Here is an 18853-nt window from a genome sequence, read left to right as displayed (position 1 = left end):
ATAGGGAATATAATGTAGGAATATAGGGAGTCCGTGTACACTTGGCACTTGGCACAGCGCTGTTATCGGCCCTTCCTCGCAACTCGCCGCGGTCGTCAAGCGGTTACGGTGCTCGACTGCTGACCCGAAGGTAGCGGGATCGAATCCCGGCCGCGGCGGCCGCATTTCGATGGAGGCGAAATGCTAGAGGCCCGTGTACCTAGATTTAGGCGCACGTTAAAAAACCCCGGGTGGTCGAAATTTCCCCGGAAATTAACTAAGGTGCCTCTTATAATTATTCATGGTTTTGGGACGTAAAACACCAACAATTATTATTAGTTTTTCGTAGTACCTTATTCGTTGGGTGCTGTCAAAATTTCGCTCTGTTTTTTTTCCCTGTGGGACTACCAATTTCGCAACATTCAGCATATATCGCCAATTGACCGGTTGCTTGTATACCGGAAAAAAAATGTAGGCAGTCGGAAAGCGGCTTACCCTGGTAGTGAGAACGTAGTGCGATATCAGGTTGGAGATGTTGACGGCGACATTGTAGTAGCCAGGCCGGAGGTAGACGTGGCTGAACTTCTGCGACACTTTCTCGGCGGACTCGCTGGGCACTTTCCACTTGGTCTTCTGCCGGTCGCCGAACGCTATTCGCGCCACGGCGTCTGTGGGCAGCTTCTCCGTTTTGGGGTAGGTCAGGGTCAGGTAGATGGCCTCTGTGAAAAGCCGCACGTGGCCGAGTTAGTCTCCTTAAACTTGCACTTTAATCTGCACTAACGTCACAGTACTGGACCGCAACATCGCTGCACATTCGTGCTTAACTATGGTGAGTAGAAATATTTTAAGCTAAAAAGACGGGACACAAGAAGACAACACGACTGACCGAGCGCTCGTTACCAACTGGTTTTATTTAAAAAAAAAACAAAAAAAAAACACGGAGGCATAAAGCTCACCACTATCAACAGGCGTAAACAAGTTGGTAATGAGTGCTCGGTCAGTCGTCTGGTCTTCTTGTGTCCCATCTTTTTGCGCTCAAATATATTCCACCAGACTATGAACCAACACGACCAGCAAAGCATTTTATGGAGAGCAAATTCCTACAAAACAATTAAATGCTACTTAAGCGAAAATAAAAATTGGACAGAAATTAATTATTCCTAGATGAATGGTTGTCTGCCGTTGTATGCCTGTGTCTATTTCATGTGGTTGCATTAACTAACGGTGCGAATGTGAGGGAGGGACGTATTACATCATATTTTCTTATGATGTAATAAACCTTCAGTTGTGAGTAAGCGCTCGTGTTGTGCCCTTTCTTTTCCCTGTCGTGTTAGTGGTTTGAAATTTTTTTAAAGTGTGGATTGAAATTATCCGAAGCCTTCCACTACGGCGTCTCTATAGCCTGAATCTCTTAGGGACGTTAAACTTAATAAACTGTTCTTGAGCCTACACGTGTGCGAGGTTCTTCGTCCTCAGTTTTAGACCTCGTTTTTTTTGCTCGCAAATTTGTTGAATTCACAGTGGTGGTCGAGCATGGGCTATCAGATCACTATCTCGTCTACGTTTCCTTGCTACTTGCTTCCTGTACAAAAACTAAAAAATCTGCCCATTTTGTCAAAGATTATTCTCGCGCAAACGACGCATGTGTGATTCATTACTTAGAAAATTGCTTAACTGATTTTGACGAAAATAATGTGAACATACTTTGGACTCGCTTCAAAGATATGTGTCATTTTTGTATAGACAATTACATACCAAATAAGAAAAAACGAGCCCACAAGCAAACACCATGGATCAATCGTAATATTATTCATATGAAGCGCAAAATTAAGCGATTAAAGAAGGCCCATGCGCAGTCAAACTTGATATCCGAATTGCAAGGCGAGCTTGCACTTGCGGTGCATAGTTCGAAAGACTATTACTTTAACTCATCTCTGCCAAATTTCATTAAAAGTGACCCAAGTAAGTTTTGGAATTACATTGCCGAGAAGAAAAAATCAATATCACAAATGACAGTGAATGGACAGATGGTCACTGAAAAACATAGAACTTGCCAATCACTTTAATACGTTTTTTCACAGTGTTTTTTCTAATTCTGGTAATTGTTCACACAACTGTGCAGTGCCGCAATTTTCTGATGTAAATTTTATATCGGAGCCGGGTGTACTTAATATGCTGCTAAATCTCAAACCCAAATGTTCCAGTGGACCTGACAATATCCCCAATTTGTTTCTTCGTAGATATGCAGTAACTTTATCAAAGTTTCTTGTTATAATATTTCGTACGTCACTGTTGTTGTCAGAATTACCGAGTGACTGTAGGACAGCCCGCATTGCACCAATTCATAAGAAGGGAGACCGTCTTCTCGTAGAAAATTACCGTCCTCATGGGCGCCCGGAGGGGGGTGCAAGGGGGGGCGGCTGCCCCCCCCCCCCTGGAATTTCGGATATCTTTCTATGCAGTAGCAATAAGCTGCACACGTTCGTTAGCACACAAAAGGTCCTCATATCCGTGTGAAACGGCCTTCAGGATTGCCATCCAACTTTGCACGTTATTACATATTATTGATTAACCTTGCCGGTCAAGTCACGGTAGTGAACCCCCCTCCTCCTCCCCCCATGGATGCACCCCCCTGGAAAAATTTCTGCGGACGCCCTTGACCGTCCTATTTCTTTAACGTCATCATGCTGCAAACTTATTGAACATATTATCGCAAAAAAGCATAACTACATATTTAGATCAGCATTCTGTTTTAACTAATTGTCAGCATGGATTTAGAAGAGGGCATTCGACTGTCACACAGCTGATCACTGTTGTTCATTCTTTTGCGTCAACTCTTGACAAAAACGGACAAATCGACATAATTTTTCTAGACTTCCGGAAAGCCTTTGATACTGTCCCACACGATAAATTAATTCTTAAACTTAAACATGCAGGAATTCCGGGAATGTTTATTTCTTGGGTTGCTGCATATTTGTCTAACCGGAATCAATTTGTAGAGATTAATGGTGCAAAATCGGGCTGCCTTCCAGTCACATCGGGTGTGCCGCAGGGCAGTGTCCTCGGCCCTCTTCTTTTTATTATATATATTAACGACATTGTTAACATGGTTGAAGGTGGTGTGCAGATTCGATTATTCGCTGATGATTGCGTGCTTTTTAAAGATATTAATTCTGTCAATGACCAAATTAGTTTATGTGGTAGTTTAAATAATATTCTTGAATGGTGCATGTGCTGGAAAATGACACTAAACACAGACAAAAGCGGACTAATGCGAATGACTCACAAGAAATCACCTTTGCTTCATACGTATAAATTAGGTTCATCCCTTCTGCACGAAGTAACCCAATATAAGTATCTAGGAGTCACCTTTAACAACATGTTAACATGGAATGACCACATTAGTAACACTTGCACCTCAGCCTTCAGAAAATTATGCCTCTTGAGGCACAAACTTAAAAAAGCCCCTTCCGATGTAAAATTGCTATGCTATAACACCTTAATCAGAACTAAACTGGAGTATGCATGTATTGTTTGGGATCCGTATACTAAAACTAATATCAATAACCTCGAGAGAGTGCAGCGAAAGGCAGTTAGATTTATATTTAACAAATTCTCAAGATTGGATTTACCCACAGAACTTATGAAACTAACCATATTGAACCACTCGAGATGAGAAGACAAAAAAAGAGAGTGGAATTTCTTAAACTGCTTTACACGAATAATTCACCACTAGACTCATCTCTATATCTATCACCCCTATTAACCAGACCCACACGCCACCATAGACAAGATGCATTAACACGTTACTTCGCGAGAACGAACATATTTAAGAATTCTTTTTTCCCTCGTACTATAACCGAATGGAATTGTATAATCGAATCAACATCATAATCCTCATTATTATTGATTTGTTTTATAGCGTTTTGCCGGACATATTGACTCTATTTCTGTAATATTGTTTTTCTTTCCTTTGTTCTTTCCAACTTTTTTTCCAAACGTGTTCAGTGTTGTACCATTTTATTGCCCTCCCTGCTTGGACTACGTGTCCGCAGTATTTGATAAATAAAAAATAAAAAAAAAACAACCAACAATCTTTCCGCGATCTAAGATAATGGCTGCTTTACTTAGAATTTTTATGCATTTTCCCATTCATGATTCTGCGCTGTGCCGTGCCGCCGATATATGTGCCTATATTTTATTTCCGGCCGGCATGACGTACCCGGTAGGATGACCGGAGAGTTGGTGAAGAGCTCCCAGGCCTCGGTGACGGGTCTCTGGACAGAGATACTTCGGCGGGCGATGAAGTTCCCGTGCAGGTTGGACGAATTCACCTGCACCACGTACGTGCCGGGGTCCTTGAAGATGTGCTTCTTCAGGAAACGCTGTCCTGCTAGGACGCCTGCAAGGACAATGGGGAAACGTTCCAAGAGAATTCAACACCTCGTAATATTGACAGAAAGCGAGATCGAGGTAGATGATTTCAACCTTAACAGCATAGTCATATTCTTAACCGAAATAAGTGAAAAGAAAAAAAAACCAGCGGTGTTGATTTTGCAAACATCACTCGCGATTTTACTTCATTAAGGTTCGCCTTGCGTGATGCGTAAAGTTGGTATAGAGATGTCCGCATTTGTTTTTTAGGTCTACAGTAAATTCCCGCATGAATATTTTTCTCTTTTTGCAGCAACAGGTACTCGTACAAAGAGCTGAGCTGTATTTTCGGTAAAAAGGTATAATACTTGAAGAATGCTATTAAAAGCGCTTCAACAGGTGGTGGCTTGTTCTTGGTTAACTTAGGGGCCATGGCACTATTTTGAAATGGCGTAATATTTCTACATGACCATTTAGTGCGCTCAACGTCACGCACATCGGCTGCCATCGCGTACAGGAAATTAATACTGCTGTCACGTGACTGAAGAATTATGGAGCTAAAACAGCGATCCTTCAGAGATACGAAAGCTATGACATGAGTAGAAAATGAAGCGAGAGATCTAATCTAGAAGCTACAAAAGCGATATATTTATTAAAGATTTAAGACACCGCCTTGTTGTATCTAAAGTCCACACACACGACACGCAACCACCCTGTGAAATCCAGTTGCGGTTTTTCCTCTTTTCATGGAACACCTTAGCGATCGATATTTATTAACCACTGAGTCGTGCTTACTTAATATTGGTCTCAAAGGCAAGTTATTTCTTTAGAATCTGCCTGTTCGATAAGCACTGTGTGTAGAGTATACTGGGGGAATACAGGATATGCTGTTAATATCACAAACCGGAGTAGCAGAACTTATACGAATTCGGGGTGAGCTCTAAAAATATTTTATTTTTACGATCTTCCATAGCTTTAGCGTGTTTTTTTTTCTCTTACTACATTACACTTACGCTGGACAACCTTTGTGGAGTCCCGAAACATGTTTTCTGTGCTAAAATACAGAATACTGTTCAGTTCATCACTCTATTTAATAATGCTATCTTTGCATTCAAGTCTTAAGTAGTAACAACACAAGACATCGGAAGCTTTCAAGCTCTCTACATTTGAATGTTTTTTTGAAGTTTCTTGATGTAGTAAGAAGCTTCCTGTAGCCGTAAACACCAGCTATGCTGACAAGAAAACTTTTATTCAGTACTCAATACCCGTTTATATTTTCCATATTTAAAAAAAAATCATACGAACGCAATTCAATACGCTTTCACTTGGACTATTTTTTCTTACGGCCGCCTTACTGTGAATAGCGTCGAACAAGCTTACTTTTGACAACTTCCTTCGTGGTTTGACCATCGCCGAAGTTCCACACCATTGTGACGTCACTCCCACCAAACATGCGTGCAGTAATCTCGACTTCGGTCCCCGTCGGCACTTGGTTGCGGGACACCTCGAGACGGAAGCTGGTCAGTTTTTCTTGACTGCTCACGTCGGCCATCTTGCGTACGGTCGTGTCGTGGTGCCTGTTTTGCAGGCCTGAAAGAAGAGAGACAAACGTGATCACGTACACGCTGCTCATGTATCAAGGCTCGTGCTCCTTGCTGGCAACCTCAGGTAACTTCAAGTCTGTCTCTTTTATTTTAATGGGATTAATCATGCTGAATGGCCCTCGAATCCTGCCAAGTATCCGTGCCGATGGACTTGAAGCTTCCTGAAGGAACCGTAGGTGCTACCACGTCAGCCTCAACTCGTGCCTTCGCCGCATTTACTTCGCAGCAGAGTGGCAGGCCAGAGACGTAGCTTTTTACACATTTTACTAGAGGAAAAAAAATGTTTTAGAGGCTAGGTGAACCATATTCAACGTTTCGTATCACTGGCTTTACTCAACAATAAAAATAACAAAACATAGACGTTTCGCCGCCTATGCGGGTGGCATTGTCAGTACACAAATGGCAACAGATGAAATATACGCCCTACTTATATCATATCCTGCAGTAAACACCCGGTACACGATTAGTATTGCATGCAGATCGATTGCGATGGATAAACCATGATTCTACAAATTTTCTTGGACCCCATCGCGCGCCCGATAGAGGGAACGCTTGTACTACGATCATATCGCTACCAAGGCAATGACGTGTGGCAGTGGATTTGTCTAATACACGTGCTTTTGTTTCCAAAAAGTTCCTGTGGCATTCGTATAACGGGGTAAGACTTGTTGCTGGGCGAGTTGGCGAGATGCTGTTCATAGTTTACGCTAAAATGTACCCCATAGATTCGTATAATGCTTTACCGTTTTTTGAATATGCAATCAATCGTAGTTTGCGCAACGAGGCGATGATTATCGGCTCCCGTCCACAGTCACTGCCAATCGTTGGATCTGCAATGCGATGTTTTGTTAAAACTTGCAATGTCACAAAGTCATTTGGAGCCAGAACGACGAACTTTAGCCGTGTCCGTGTACTGTCTGCCATCATTTTCATGTCGACCAGACCACCATGCTTGCAACTTCTGCAAACACAGTTCCCTCTAGTAAATCTTATAGGAAGCTCTGCGGCCAGACTCATTTACATCTGGCCGGCCTCTCTGTCCTTTCCTTCATTGCCTGAATACGCAAGGATTGGCAGGATACGCAGATGCTCTTGTATAGTCACAATATTAGACGCGCCTGAGACATCTTACGCATTCTGCACACGAGGATATGCGCAAACCGAGAGGTACTCCTAAATGATGGACCACTCACTGATCCTGAACTCGTACGCGCCGGGCTCCACGTAGAGGTAGTCGTAGGTGAGGTTCACGGCGGAGGAAAGCAGAGCGCCGACCAAGTATCGCCGTCCCATCTCCAGCAGGTCGTCGGTGCGGACGGCCTGTCCTTTAAGCTGATTCCGCTTGACCAAGTCAGAGGGCTCGCCACTGTGGGTGGCTCGGTATGCCAAGCGGCCGCCCGAAGTTGTGAAGCCCAGGATGTCTCCTGTCAGGGGTCGATGGGGGACAAAGCGATGGCAAGGAGTTCTTAAACTGCCGACTTACCTACTTTTCAAGAGCGTAAGCTCAAGCTGAAGGCAAGCTCGTAGCGCAAGAAAGAATGGCGACTACTCTGACTCTGTCTACTTACTTGAAAATATACAAACTGACATATCATTTTCTCGCTTAACACAGGGTAAAGCATTGTGGCTGATCAAGAAAGGTACCTTAAGTAGGAATAATTTTAATTCAGTTGTGTGAAAAGAAAATGTTTTCCAAAAGTAGTCATCACACGATTGACACGTCCGGGTACCCTGTCACAAGCGTACAGGCTAGGTTGCCAGCTCGGAATCTCACCAGGGGCAACTCAAGACAGTTCTTGTGGCATACCACAACGCACTTGGCAATAACCTTTCGCGCTCGCCATCCACAAGTATGGATCCGGATATGCACCACGGGAAGTGCACGAGCCGAATGTACTAAACTCGGAAGATTCGGAGTAGCTTTTCACGAAGGCTGTGTATTAGGTCTCTAGTATATCTGAACCGGGAGCACGTGGCTACGTTGTTGTACAATTGTACTAATCAATCAATGCCAACTGCACTACTATTTTTATAGCTAAAATCATTACTACGGCCAAGCTGTATAAGACTAGAGCATGTCCGTCGACCGGCGGCAAAAAACGCATGTGCCACAGAAACTGGGCAAACCCCACTACTCACCACTGGTTCTCTAAGAATGAAGAAGGGAACACACGGGCGGCAAGCACCATTAAGAACGTTGACGATACGCCAAGCGTATCAAGCCAGTCAAGCCGACGCATGCGCGGCAAAAAGAAGCATGCTGCTCAAATGTAAAACTTCAAAGAAGCATACGCTAAATTCAAAAGGCACTTTCTGGACAGGCATTTTTGATTTAGCTGCAGGGTATGTGATTGGCTATGATTTGAAACTCTGTGCCACCTCTGCGTCGTATGCTAAACAGCTTCGCCGGTCTCCCACCTTCACGGAGTGGAATAGTTCGTAAATTTTTATTATTATTATTATTATTATTATTATTATTATTATTATTATTATTATTATTATTATTATTATTATTATTATTATTAGTGGAGATGAAGAACATACACATGTACAAAGGACAAATCAGAAACACGAAGGAAGCAGGCTGACAACTGCCACCGAGAGTTGCGCCACGCCTGCTTACTTGTTATTCAGCGAGTACGCATAGCAGTTGAAGATAGGAAAGATAAAAGTAAATAGGGAAGGAGTGTGCCACCATTGTGTTCATCCATTTAAGACATTTGCTATTGTTGTGAGCCTGAATATACGGATAACAGAATCATCGACAAACCGGCGACTATGGGCACCGGGCTGGATAGGCGGTGCACGAAGTAGCCCTTGTTGACCATGATGGAGATGGTTTCGACCATCTTGTAGATCGAGTAGACCTGGTTCTTGGGACACTGGTCGTTGCGCAGACAGTTGGCTTCCTGCGAGCATAGTGAGGCCCCCTCGTGGCAGGTGACGTTGTTGCCCAGGAAGGTGCAACCCTGACATGTGGGACGCAGGAGCTGCGCGGTGGAAGCACAGTAAAAGTACAAGAGCCATTAGATCCGCTCAGTGCTGTCTAAACAGCAGTATCCAGTGTATAATCAACATTTTTTATTTGTCTTGGTTTTGCTCGCCAGTACACGACTGAGGGCGCGCTTGAGAATGACCACTTAAAGATGGGATATACTGACATGAAATTTCGAAGGTGAGTTTACTATGCCATATAAATATGCTCTACGCAAGTGTGAAGCCCAGTAAATGCTGATAAAATATGCTATTTGGACATTAAAGTTCATTTTTGCATGGCGCACCTGCTGACATCGACCTCAGCGTGACTTCAGGCTACAGTGTCATTTCTGGTGACTTTAAGCACCAGTATGGCTTGTTGTGATGACGTCAGGCACCGCAAAAATTCAAGATATCCGCTTGTACATACATCCCAAAAAGCATTCAAAATGGCCGCTTGCGCGTCACCAACGGATCCAGGAACGCCGCAGTCGTGGAAACGTCACCATATCTTGCGCGAGCACGTGACGAGAAGCTCATACCATGTTGTCACGTCAGGGTACAATAGGAACCGAAACTAGCTTTTAAAAACATGCTATAATTACTTTATGAGGGTGCACTCACGTTTACCAGTACATTTTCTAGGCTCTTAAGGGCTTGGCCTCTCATTTGAAAAAAAAAACAACTGAAAATCTTCGTGTCATGACCCATTTAAGTGAAAGAGTTATACTCTGCTTTGGCAATCGCAGGCTAAGAGCCGCATCCTGCATGCTCTACCTAACTCCACGCACGAGCCCTCCTTCATCGAGTTTTCATTTCGCACCAAGGAGTGAGAAACACGGATTATTGCTTCATCTATCACTTTTTGCTCTTCCCTCGCTGTGAACAAAAGCACAGATCCTTGACCTGCGTATAGGCACAGTGCAAAAATGTTTCAAAAGCCGGCTGAATTCATGATTGTAAAATGTTTACTCCGACTTGACACAACAATTATTAACAAAATGGCATAAACTCATTTGTTGACAGTGTAAACTGAGGATGCCACTTGCATAGGTGGCTACACGTCTATGCCATTTTGTTAATCTTGTTAACCATTGTTGAGCTAAGTTGGAGCACAGGTACAGCCAGCAAGCTGCAGCTGCAAGAACAGCTAAATGTCGCCATAGTTCAAGATCGCACTCACAAGTATGTCCATCTTTCCAGGGACGCTTCCATATCCGTGGATGACGTCAATCTGACCCGAGTGCACGGTTCGTGCCATCGGCAGCACGCCGGAGTCGGCAGAGTCGTCCTCGTCCGCCACAACCTCCTCCGTCTGGAACTGGGGCACTGGCTCTCCCATCAATATGGGCACCACGTCTGCGTCGTGCAATGGACACGCGGAATCTAATGGGCTGAACTAGTAGCGTGTTGGTTGAGACTGGACAACAGGAATGACGAGCTCCATTACAGAGCCAGACACGCGTCACTTATATCCTTGAATACTTCTGATATTCAGTATCTGACTTCAAAATCTGATTCAGTATCTGAATGTTTCGGACACGATATTGAGATCAGGAATCCAGGCATTGAAATTCGCACGCATGCGCGTTGCGTGTATAATGTCACGATTTCGTGACGGTGAAGAAAGCAGAACGCAGTCGGTAAAGATGAAACACATTATTGGGCGAATTTGTGCCCATTAAAAAGAAAGACTTGAAGACCAAGCAACACTTGCTGTGCAAAGATAACGGGAAGCACGGACGTCGGGCGCCGACTAATCGGCTCGTCTGTGAAATGTGTTGGCTTTTATAGATCACTTCAGCGTCATTGCTGGTGCGCGCGTTAGCTCTAGAATAAACTCGGCTGTCCGTGTCCTGCAAAAGAGTCTGAAACAATCGCGAAGTGTCCAAACATGGCGGGTGAAGCCCGATCATCATATTAAAATAAAGAGAGTAAGCGTGCGTGGCAACATGTCCTACGATGCCTTCAGAAAATGAAGTTTGCTATTCTTGGTCGACATATGTGCAGTCCTGTATGTTGTCTTTCTTGGTGCCATTTCTTCCGAGATGGAAACACAAGTGGTAGAAGACTTGCAACGTATAAACATCGATAGCATAACGTATACGCACCGGGCAGTTTCATGACCTGTCGTCGTGAACCATCACCTGGGTCTACTTCAGCGGTCATGTCAGCGCCCGCGCTCACACTCAGGTGGCAGGTAAAACCGGCCCCAGGCTCCACCAGCGCGGGGCAGTTCCAGTGCACCGAGTCCTCGTCGGGAGCTGTGGTCACCACCACCATGGCCTCTGCTCGAACCGTGTACAGCTACAGAGCAAGCAAGAAACTATGCAATGCCCACTCAGTGAATTGCTCCCATGTCACGCCTACGTTATAGGTACAATCCAAATCACCACTGTGCTAGGACATTGTGCGCTCCCAGAGTCGCCGCAGTTTCTATATTGGTTTGACCCATTTACTAGCCTGGTGACGGGTGAAGAATCGAGAAAGGCAAAACCTGTAATGAGCAGTTTTCAACCATGACAAATGTTTGCAACCCTAGATGGCTTTGTTCACAAGCGCTAATTACGTGACATTTGTATCAAGTAGCATTGTCGACAATTACATCATTCAGTGCTTGCACATGAAGAAATTTTTAGAGCATTGTTATAACTCTATCAGAACTTGCGTGGCGTTTCGTGCCATTCGTAGGTAAGAAACAGGGCTGTCAACTGTTTCAGGCCCTTTCTTGGTTGCTCCAGAAAACGGACTATATCAAGCGCACATACCGTTACACTGGCCAGAAGTTCAGAAAGCACGCAGAAGGGGCAGTCTTTCCTTGTGTTTTATAGAAACCTTGATCGAGCAACTATACCTCAATACAATGTCCTTTTTTGTCAAGCAATACAATACGGAGATGTAGCTAACAATGCAAGTGCCTAAGTCTTTCAATATGCGATTACCTTGAACAAGAGCTTATTCGGTAAACAAGTACCGGTACTACAATGTAAGTCATGCTGATCGTTTAGGAAAAAAACGACGTCAGGCAGAACGAGTTTATCGCAAAGTTCTGTAGTGGGCAAGTTATTTAGGCATACTAAAGCTAGCGCGCAAATCAACGAATAGACAGGCATGGAGCCAGTTGACAAAACACGAGGCCGAGCGAAAGCTATCAACTGTTTGCTTTTCAGAAAGACTAGGTAAATTGGTAGCCTACTTGAATGCGCAACACTGCTCTCTCCAACCTCGGGCTGGAACACTTGGAATAAAGTTGTAAACAGGACAATCTTGCTGAGTTAAACTCGGTTACAACCTAAGAAAAAAGTGTAAGTTCCACCCACAGAACCGCGGCGCGCTTGCCTTTCAAGACAGTTGTGCTAGCTGAATTTCTCTCGAACCTCAAGTACTTTTTTATCGGATAATGTAAATACTACGTGTATTAAGAGTTAAACCTTCGTCGTGATTACCTAAAACATTACGTCTGGCTGAGCAGCGATGCCACAATCCCAGGCGAAATTTACCAGGGCTTAAAACCAGCGGCACAAGCGTGCGTCGTATGGGAAAGTCGACTATCTGAAACGCTGAAGAAGCGTTCGACGTCACGAACATGACAGCCCTAATGGATGGGGCATTCATGCAAATTCTCTGTGAGAGGGACAGCGATGTCTGCGGGCGGAGCTGACATTATTTCTTAGGTTGTAAACGAATACACTTGGTTCATTACTTGAAGGTAACAGGTGCGGCGCTAAGTAGACGAGGGCTATGGCGCCCGTGTATGTCGGCTAAGTGCACCGTCTTAGTCCTCGTCTCCATACCGCCGTACCTTTTGCCCTCAAAAAGTTGTGAATTCTTAGCCTACGATTGTGCTAGTGGGCTGGACGTTAATGCGGGATGAAATGATAATGTCTCGACTGCGACCAGTACCGAAACAGTAAAACAGTAGGATCCACTCACGTCCGAGGCACCGACGGGAGTGGCGAGCGCGACGATCTTGTAGGTGCCGGGTCTCCAGTAGATGTAGCGGGGTTCGGTATTCAGCGTACCCTGCGTTCCGGGAAGTCCGTCGCCGAAGTTGAAGAGCACGGTGGCATTGCGACCGGACTTGACAGCCAGGTGCAGAGTGACTTCCTCGCCGACGTTCACCACCGACGAGGAGGGCATCACACGGAGTCCCTCGACGGGCGAGAAGAGGTCCGAGTGGAAGAAGCGTGTCGACAGCTGCTCGCCCTTGTCGCACACGTCCTTCTTGGTGGCCGTCAGTCGCTCCGCTGAAACAGAACGACGTCTCTTAGTACACAGCACTGCATTTTCAGGGCGCCTCTAACATTAAGCTGCGGCACCTCCTCGGCCTCCGACAAAGCAGCGCCAATGCACTACACAATACGAAAGCGTGTTATCGTCCGAAGGGAGGACGTTTGGGCGTGTTGGTAGTTCATCATACTTCAGAAACCATGGCGCACTAAATGGGAAGGATGCGCATCTCGACGAGTTGGTTATCGTACATCTTGTCAAGAGACAGCGTGCTTGTAAAACGAAGACAAAAGGAGGAGGAAGCACACAAGACGAGCACTTCCTCCTCCTTTTGTCTTCGTTTTACATGCACGCTGTTCCGTCACAAGACGCACTAAAGGGACGCGAGACAAGATGAAGACAGGACAGTTGTCCTGTCTTCATTTGTCCTGCCGATCTTCATCTTGTCTCAAGAACTGATTGGGTGAAGTGTACGTCAATAAGCTGGCCATGGAACCAATAGAACGTTTTTCAGGTAACGGTTTATGGATAAAGTTCAACAAAATCTCTCTCTACGATTGACTTCGCACGTATGGAGGGTAGGCGGGATTAACTCCGGTCATTTCAATATATTATTAAGATTATTAGACTGCCCATTTCTGCATAAATATGCACAGCACTGCACGAACAAAATACTGCAAATCGGTTCTGCGGAATCCCACAAAGTTGCAAAAGATAAATGCTATCTTCCTGGTTAGCTCAATTAATAGAACGACCGCCCCTGAAAGGCGTTGTCCTGGATTCAATCCCCGGAGCAGGACGAATTTTTGGCAACTAAGAAGCTTTCATTCTGAGAAATCAGTATGGATTTCCTTGAGGCTTCGTGCTACAGAAGCAAGGTCTCAGTACGGACTAGTTGGTATTCCATTTCAAATTGTGATTACAGAGCAAGGGAAGACGCGGTTGGTCTCGTTGGTCTCTTTGTCCCGTGTCTTTCCTTGTGCTGTAATCACAATTCGTGCTAAAAACGGGTGGTTGTCAATATCCCTTTCTCATTAGGCGAAAAAAGAACACACTTTGTGAGAATGATTCAACTCTTTGCTACGGCCCCCGTCTTTTGGTACAAATAGAAGACTCACCGAATGGGTCGTCGGAGCAGAGACAGTAGCGGTTGGACTGGATGCCCGAGTAGGGCGCCGATATGGAGGCGCACAGGTTCTGGCAGCGGGCGCCGTCCATGCCTTTGGGTCGGGTCGTAGCCCCCGGGTGAGAGCTGGAAGTACGAGGCCGAGTCCGAGCGCAAGCAGTCGCCATCCTTGAGAGCGTACCCTGGGCGGAAATTAGCGTTCAGGTTAGGCTTTCAAATGTTTCACAAAGCAGTATGGTAGTTCTGGCGATTCGGACCTGTTTGTTGTACATCTCAAACGGTTTGTAGCGCAGTCGCAGGAAACACAGACACAAAATTATCGTCAAAGGTAAACGGAATACGGCGACCAAATACCAAAAAAAACATGGTTGATCCTCCTTTCGTAGGAATCGGTATAACACGAAAGTGAAACATGTCATCACAGGGGTAGTTGAGCGTTTATTGTTCATTGTTTCGACACAAGGGCGAAGGAATGAATGCTATAGCAACAAATTGTAATGTCACGCGAAGAACGGCAAGCAGCTCGAAACTTGCAGCGCGCTCTAAAGCAGAAAGGACGCACGAAAAGAACATGCACAGCACGAGCGTGAACCAACAACTGTCACAATTGTTACTTCTTTGTGCGTGAGCAGCGCGCTCCTTTCGGAAATGCGGGCGCTGCAGCGAGCGAAGGGACCTTCGTGCTCTCTGTAACGTCAACGGAAACTTGCGGCGGAATCACAAGACGTAAAATTGTTACAGTATGGGAATGTTTAGTGGGGCTTGGAGATCTATCGTGACGGCATGCTACTCCTGGCTAGAGATTAAAGAAATAGAGCGAAGGTGGAAGTTCGCAAAGAAAATAAAAGGAGTGCACTCTTGCCTTCGTGTAATTGGAGCCTCTGATTCATGGCGAAATGGGTTGTTTGGAGGCTTTCGCCTCGTTGTGCCTCTTTTGCGTTGTCAAACAGGCGATGCTGTCATCGGCTCCCTATACCGTTTAAAGTCACAGCCCTCGGTATACAATGGCAGTGTCCTAAAGAACTTATATTGTATGCAGACGGTTGCAAGATTAATTTTGCTATGCACCTTAAACGCGTTCTGCGACATCAACGCAATGCGAATTTGTCTTATGTTGCGTCATTCTTGTTTCCATGCATCGAGCATTGCAAAACTCACGGGTCGTCTTATGCATTCGCCTAAGACGACCCGAAGTCAACAGCCATACAGTGGGGCTTTTTTACCGCGTGCTTTATATCGACGTCCAACGTTCACTAATTAACAAGCAATAATTATTATGACTAATTTCACTTCCCCTAATTAGCTTCATACTCACATTGATGTAGTCATCATATAATTAACTTTCACTGATTATTTCAACAGTTCATTTGTTTTGATTAATATCACATATTTGTACAGTCATGCTTTCGCTCGCTTTCTATGTATCGCCTCTCTAGACATCACGTGATCGTTATTGCGTCACTTCTCTGACGTCGTTCGTTCAAGCCCACGCTCGCATGAGACATAGAGGGCTTTTGCCTTGCTAACGCTTTGCCTGCTGACAACCACCACCTCCGCCATTTACATCAAGGCTCTGGTATTCTCTGTATCTCCCCATCAAGTGTCTTAAGACTGCGTTAGCAGTTGGGAACATGTGCTTTAGCATTTGTTTCGAAACATAGATTCAATGTCTGAAGTGCAGCTGCAGTCTGAGTAGGTATCCGAATACTCATGTTAGACACGTGTTGATTTATTAAAGTTTCAAAGAAGGCGATCAATTCTGCAAAATACCTTCCAGTTTTACACAACACGCATTTACACGTAAAGCTGCGTTCACCATAAGCTGGTCCGAACTTAATGTCACGATATACGGATATTAACAGGAATGCAGGTTATTACCTATTATTCTTGAAGTATTATTCTATAGGATGGCCTGTTACAGTTATATCTGCGCTAATATGAGTACAGTGTGCGCTTCATCGCAAAATCCTCACTTATTCGTGGTGCCTATTTTTTTTTTTTTGCTCATGAATTGATACGACCACTAAAATACTAAGCTAATCAACTTTCTAGTCTTCGCGACAGAAAGCCCTGGAAATTGTGAAAGATGCATGATAAGTAAAAGCTCGGGAGAAGCATTTTTGAACGTTATGCTCTAGTGAACTGCACTCTGCGTTTCGCTCAATGCATTTACGTTTCGGTTAAAGGCCGTTATTTCTCATTCCATGCATTCATGTACCCTGTGTTCAGGGAACATGAAGGAAGATCGCCATGATCCAGGGAACATGAAGAAAATGACAGGTGAGCTTGTGCAGTGTTGTATCTTCCTTCCAAGAAATTATCTATATAATAATAATTAGCAGATGTTTTTCGTTCGTGAAAACAGGTTGCCACAAACCCATCGACTTCACTAGCATCATGTACAAAAACACGATTAGTTGACCCGTCCTTCTACGGACAGTTCTCGTGCAGCAACATTTATGCGATTGCTATCACGAATGTCTAGTTTTTAAGTTGTATGCGAGAAAAGGAACGCCTGCCAGAAACATATTCTAAAAAATTAAATTCTGATGTGTCAAGTGTCAAAGCGATATGATTCAGAGTGGGGGACTCCGGAATAATAACTCTAGAACGCGAACCTAAATCTAAGTACACTGGCGGTTTTGCACTTTGCCGCCACTGAAATTCAGTCGCCGTGGCTTGTACTCAAACCGACGTCCTCGAAATTTGCAGCACAGCTCCATAGAGCGGCTAAGCTACAACGACGTGTATACCAGAAAATTAAAAATAAACTTACAAATTACTTAGGCCTGCTGAACTCTGAACTTCATGTCTGAAGTTTATCTTGATTCACTCACAAAACACACCGTGCGGTAGTAAGGTACAAAGCACTATTCCCTCTTGACTATATCTGAGGCTTTACGTGCCAAAACCGTGGTATGGTTATTAGGCGCGCCTTACTAGAGGAGTCCGGAAATTTCAACCTTCTGGTGTTCTTTAACGTGCCCTGACATCGCACTGTACACGGGCCCCTAGCTTTTAGCCTCCGTCTAAATGCGACCACTGCGGCCGGGACCGAACCTGCGACCTTCGGGTCAGCAGCCGAGCACAAACTTGACTGTGAGCTCTCACAGAAAGTTATCGGCAAGTTCGCTCGCTGTTCTGTAGCTGCTGTGAGCGTGCCTGCAAAGTGACCTCACCTTTTGTCTATGATTTGGCTTTCGTACTTCGTGCTGGTTTCTTTCGTAATTGCAAAGTCACCGCATCCCCGCAAAGCATGAAGTGACATTATTGCATCTTACCATTGTGAATGATGGCTCCGATAACGAAAATCCAAAGTCCCAGCCGCGCAAGAACAGCTGGTGTTGTAGCGCCCCCAATGGTGAGAGTCTTTGATAACATGATCCGCTGTTTGCCCTTGATGGCTGCGGCCATGAAGACGACTACAACCTGATTAATTAAATCAAGTCGAGTACTCAGTATCAAAAAAGAATCGCTGTCATCTTGGAGATACGCAAGGCGGCTGCCTCGCCTCTATTCAGGTTGCCAACTTGTCTGCGTTTCAAAACTTTGACTCTCTGCTAACTCTAAAATGTCAGTTTCACTTCGGATTTATCTGTTCAGGCAGTCTCCTGAATACTGGACGACACAGAGGTTCAATGCTAGCTTCCACTTTCAGATGCAGTTGGAATTCCAATGTCAGCTTTGGAGACCACGACGAGGAGAACGCGGCGTCACGCTCCCGATTCCAACAAGAACGATCCTGGTTTTGAGCCTAAGTGTTCCGTGGATGACCTTGACAGGACCGTGGGGCCCACAGATAAGCTCTGTAGCCCAGAAGCACCAAGACGTCGCTCGCTTCAGACCAGCAGGGCCCACAAATATCCTTCGCGAAGCCCGGCTTCGTTTCGCCGACGGTGCTTGGTGGTTGAGGAACTGCCGTGGTTCTGCGCCACGCTGGCACCGTGAACAAGCCGTGTTGCGTGCGCTGGAGCGCTTCTGTTATGACCCGGTCTCCCTGGTGACAACGCATGGTCAACCACGGTCGCGCCAAGGTCGAGACATCGTGGTGCGTCGTCACGAATGGCGATGAGCCTGTTGGCTTCAGTCGGCAGTGCATGTTGCCCGCTCGCGCGCTTTCGTCTGTGACCTATAAGGGACCGTTTCGGCAGTGTGTGCCGCAATTTCATCAGAGCAACAGCCAGGGCTTGACGTCACACAATTGACGTCTGCAGGTGAACGATGGGACTCGGCTTTCGGTAGGGCGTAAATATTAAGGGGCTGAAGAATGCATTTCCTGCACCGAAATGTGTGCACACGTAGTTTACTGCTGACTCGGCCGGTAAACTGCTATCGGTGTCAACCGCTTTGAACAAACAATAGAACGAGATGGTCATTCAAAGACCCTTTCTCCGTTTCGTTCTGGTTTCCTTATTTAAAGACCACCACCTCACCCTAACCCCCTGCACTCCTTAGAACCGTAAAATAACGTTTTGTTAGACTTTAATGAAAACCAGCAGAACGTTGTGTCAGCAGAATTAACGTTGTGCAAACAAAGAAAGGAGCCGTCAAAATTCTCTTTCTT

General features: G+C 45.2%; 2 protein-coding genes across 2 annotated transcripts in view; one reads left to right on the top strand and one right to left on the bottom strand.

Moving 5' to 3' along the window:
- The window catches only part of LOC119400491 (vitamin D3 receptor), a 113063-nt gene that overhangs the window by 39727 nt on the left and 54483 nt on the right, over nucleotides 1-18853 (top strand). The window lies entirely within an intron of this gene.
- LOC119399240 (uncharacterized) lies at nucleotides 475-17669 on the bottom strand (the record flags this gene model as incomplete). Its single annotated transcript, XM_037666057.2, is given in 10 exon segments — nucleotides 475-698; nucleotides 4202-4381; nucleotides 5734-5943; nucleotides 7151-7381; nucleotides 8728-8947; nucleotides 10117-10292; nucleotides 11045-11240; nucleotides 12867-13180; nucleotides 14282-14471; nucleotides 17571-17669. Coding segments are annotated over 10 exon segments (1944 nt in total), but the record flags the coding sequence as incomplete, so codon positions are not given.

The sequence above is a fragment of the Rhipicephalus sanguineus genome, chromosome 7 (genome assembly GCF_013339695.2).
Source record: "Rhipicephalus sanguineus isolate Rsan-2018 chromosome 7, BIME_Rsan_1.4, whole genome shotgun sequence".
NCBI lineage: Eukaryota > Metazoa > Arthropoda > Arachnida > Ixodida > Ixodidae > Rhipicephalus > Rhipicephalus sanguineus.
This window is presented reverse-complemented; position numbering and strand designations above follow the sequence as displayed.